Source organism: Macrobrachium nipponense, chromosome 43 (assembly GCF_015104395.2).
Source record: "Macrobrachium nipponense isolate FS-2020 chromosome 43, ASM1510439v2, whole genome shotgun sequence".
Classification (NCBI taxonomy): Eukaryota; Metazoa; Arthropoda; class Malacostraca; order Decapoda; family Palaemonidae; genus Macrobrachium; species Macrobrachium nipponense.
Genome location: NC_061104.1, coordinates 43279173 through 43282970, shown reverse-complemented (window position 1 = coordinate 43282970; position 3798 = coordinate 43279173). Strand labels below are relative to the sequence as shown.

At 43.5% G+C, this 3798-nt stretch overlaps 1 protein-coding gene across 1 annotated transcript; it reads right to left on the bottom strand.

The window, feature by feature from the left end:
- Positions 1-1125: 1125 nt before the first annotated feature.
- Positions 1126-3081, bottom strand: LOC135213906 (trichohyalin-like). The gene has a single exon (XM_064248000.1). The coding sequence runs from the start codon at positions 3079-3081 to the stop codon at positions 1126-1128; it is 1956 nt and encodes a 651-aa protein (XP_064104070.1).
- Between the last annotated feature and the right edge of the window lie 717 nt (positions 3082-3798).

The following is a 3798-nucleotide window of genomic DNA, read 5'->3' as shown; positions in this document are numbered from 1 at the left end:
TCCTGACCTGGATGCTTCCACAGTAGGGAAATCACATCAGCCCCAAACTGGTTTTAGTCCACCAGCCTTGCATATTTCCAGAGCAGGGAACTTCCAGCAGCCCCCCAACTGCCTTCAGTCCTCCTGACCTGGATGCTTCCACAGTAGGGAAGTCACATTAGCCCCAAACTGGTTTTAGTCCACCAGCCTTGCATGTTTCCAGAGCAGGGAACTTCCAGCAGCCCCCCAACTGCCTTCAGTCCACCTGACCTGGATGCTTCCACAGTAGGGAAATCACATCAGCCCCAAACTGGTTTCAGTCCACCAGCCTTGCATGTTTCCAGAGCAGGGAACTTCCAGCAGCCCCCCAACTGCCTTCAGTCCACCTGACCTGGATGCTTCCACAGTAGGAAAATCACATCAGCCCCAAACTGGTTTCAGTCCACCAGCCTTGCATGTTTCCAGAGCAGGGAACTTCCAGCAGCCCCCCAACTGCCTTCAGTCCACCTGACCTGGATGCTTCCACAGTAGGGAAATCAAATATTCAGCCCCCCCAAACTGGTTTCAGTCAACCAGCCTTGGATATTTCCAGAGCAGGGAACTTCCAGCAGCCCCCCAACTGCCTTCAGTCCACCTGACCTGGATGCTTCCACAGTAGGGAAGTCATATCAGCCCCAAACTGGTTTCAGTCCACCAGCCTTGCATGTTTCCAGAGCAGGGAACTTCCAGCAGCCCCCCAACTGCCTTCAGTCACCTGACCTGGATGCTTCCACAGTAGGGAAGTCATATCAGCCCAAACTGGGTTTCAGTCCACCAGCCTTGCATGTTCCAGAGCAGGGAAACTTCCAGCAGCCCCCCCAACTGCCTCAGTCCAACTGACCTGGATGTTTCCACAATAAGGAAGTCACATTAGCCCCAAACTGGTTTTAGTCCACCAGCCTTGCATGTTTCCAGAGCAGGGAACTTCCAGCAGCCCCCCAACTGCCTTCAGTCCACCTGACCTGGATGCTTTCACAGTAGGGAAGTCACATTAGCCCCAAAATGGTTTCAGTCCACCAGCCTTGCATATTTCCAGAGCAGGGAACTTCCAGCAGCCCCCCAACTGCCTTCAGTCCACCTGACCTGGATGCTTCCACAGTAGGGAAGTCACATTAGCCCCAAACTGTTTTCAGTCCTCCTGCCTTCAGTGCTGTCTATTCTCTTCCTTTCTATCAATACAAATTTTCCTCTTGAATTCTTCTTCCATACCCAAATATCCTTTTGAGAATCTGTGGCCTTCGAAGCTGTTTTCCTCTTTTTCCTACGCTTTAGTGGACCATTTCTCAAATACATAGAGATCAGTGCAGGATTCCTCAAAAAGAACCAAATGTAATCATGCATTTGCAATTCTACTTCAGACCTTTTGGGTTTTCGTTTTCTCCCCAGGTCTCTTTTCCGTCTCTTGAGATCTTTTAAAGCGCTCATTAGCCTCTTTTTTTCAAGTTTTGCTTTATTTTTCTTCTTCTTGTGTTCTTCCTCTAACTTGGCACGTGTTTCTCTGAGCCTATCCTTTTCAGCCTTCAATTTGGCGTTCCTTTCCTTCAATTCCTGCTTGAAAGCTCTTTTTGCTTCCTTTTTCTTTTCTCGTTCTTCCATCCTTACTTGATGGTCATACAATGCCAAAGACCTGGCTTCTCTCTCTAGCCATTCTTGTTCAGCCCTGCGTTTGTACTTCATTATCTTACGTTCTTGCTTGACAAACTCGATCAACTCTCTCAGTTTCCTCAATCTGTCATCTCTTCTTTTCTGTTTCCTTTCCTCTAGTCGCTCCGTGAGATTTCTCTTGAGTGCGCTAATCCACCTTTTTTCAACTTCCCTTATAACCTTTCTCCTCTCCTTTTCTTTCCGTTGTTTAGAGAGTAATTGCTGCTTAATCAGCTTTTTATCGACCCTTTCGTTGGCCTTTCTCTCCTTATGTTCCCGGATGATGGATTTCCAAGCGTTCTTTTCCCACCTTCTTTTAGAGCGCCTTTCAGCCTTCTCTTCCTCAAGGATCTCTCTAATTTCCTCGATAATTTCTATATTTTCCAGTACATCGTCTGGTTCCCATTCGGGAGTCTCCTCTGTTTCCTCCTGACTCCCTCCTTCTATTTCTTCCTTTTCCACCTCAAGTTCACTATTAATAAACATTTCTTCCATATCTTGAAGTATGTCATTTATTTCATCCTCTGAAATGACCTGTGAACTTGAAAGTTTCTGGCAATCCCTTAGGTCTTCCCTAAGTTCATCCCACGTAGGATCGTGTTTCTCTTCTCGATTTAACTTTCTTTTAATTTTTTCATTCCAACGCCGCAACTTGTTTCCCTTCTTCTTCTCAATGATCTCTCTTATTTCCTCGATTATTTTTGGATTTTCCAGGACATCGTTTGGTTCCCATTCGGGAGTCTCCTCTGTCTCCTCCAGACTCCCTCCTATTTCCTCCTTTTCCACCTCAAGTTCACTATTAATAAACATTTCCTCCACATCCTGAAGTATGTCTTTTATTTCATTCTCTGAAATGACCTGTGAACGAGAGAGTTTTTGCCAATCTCTTAACAGTTCTTCGCGAAGTTCATCCCACATTGGATCGTGTTTCGCTTCTCGATTTAACCTTCTTTTAATTTTCTCATTCCAACGCCGCAGTTTGTTTTCCTTCTTCTTCTCAATGATCTCTCTTATTTCCTCGATTATTTCTGGATTTTCCAGTACATCGTTTGGTTCCCATTCGGGAGTCTCCTCTGTTTCCTCCAGACTCCCTCCTATTTCCTCGCGTTCGTCGATTCCTTCAGCGTCCCTAGTTCTGCTTCGTGCATTCTGGTTTTCCTTCTCATGTTTATGAGTGCTCTTTCCTGAGTGGCCAGCATCCTTGTCATTCTTCTTTCCTGCCCTTACCTCCCTCCGAAGTTCCTCCAATTCCTCTTTCAGGTTCTCTATTTCCCTCTTTGCTTCTGTCAATTCGTGTCTGTCCTTAATCCGCTTCTTATTTACATCCTTCAGGTTACAGATGATTTCTTCGACGCCCTGGTTAGAACTCCGTGTAGACAAAGATGGCGATTTTGGTTTCTCTAGCCAGGTAGGAATCATCTCTTCAAGGGTAAACACTGTTCCGAAGAACAGAGCCAACATAATAATAGTATTTCTGACGGGATCATATGTAATCCCGCAGCCAAAAAAGCGATGAAGTTGGTTCAAGTTCATCTTAACACAATTTACAAATTTGTTAAACATTTTTGTATATGCCGAGTATGACGCCTGTTCGTTAGGTTAGTTTTCAAAGCTGACACATGATTTCGATTCGTTCCGCTGGAGACTTCAAAGTCTCCTCGTTTCGCTCCTTCTTCTCTTCCACGATGGAATTCTTCAGAAGTTGATAGTTGCGATGACTCGGGTCTTGGATCATTCTCCTTGACGGAGACGGAGTCGTCAGGGCCAGGGTAGGTCTTCAGGATCTGAAGACTACGAACATCTCGGAATTTGTCTTTAGGCAATAAATAGCTTGATGAATAAAAAAAAGCACATGCGACTAAGAGGCGCCGTTGAAAAATGAAATAATATTATATATATATATATATATATCTATCTATATATATATATATATATATATATTCTATATATATATATAGATATATATATATATATAATATATATGTGTGTGTGTGTGTGTGTGTGTGTGTGTGTGTATGTGTGTCTTTCTATATATTTGCCATATATATATATATATATATATATATATATATATATATATATCTATATATATATATATATAATCACAGGCACATACACAAGTCATATATATGAATG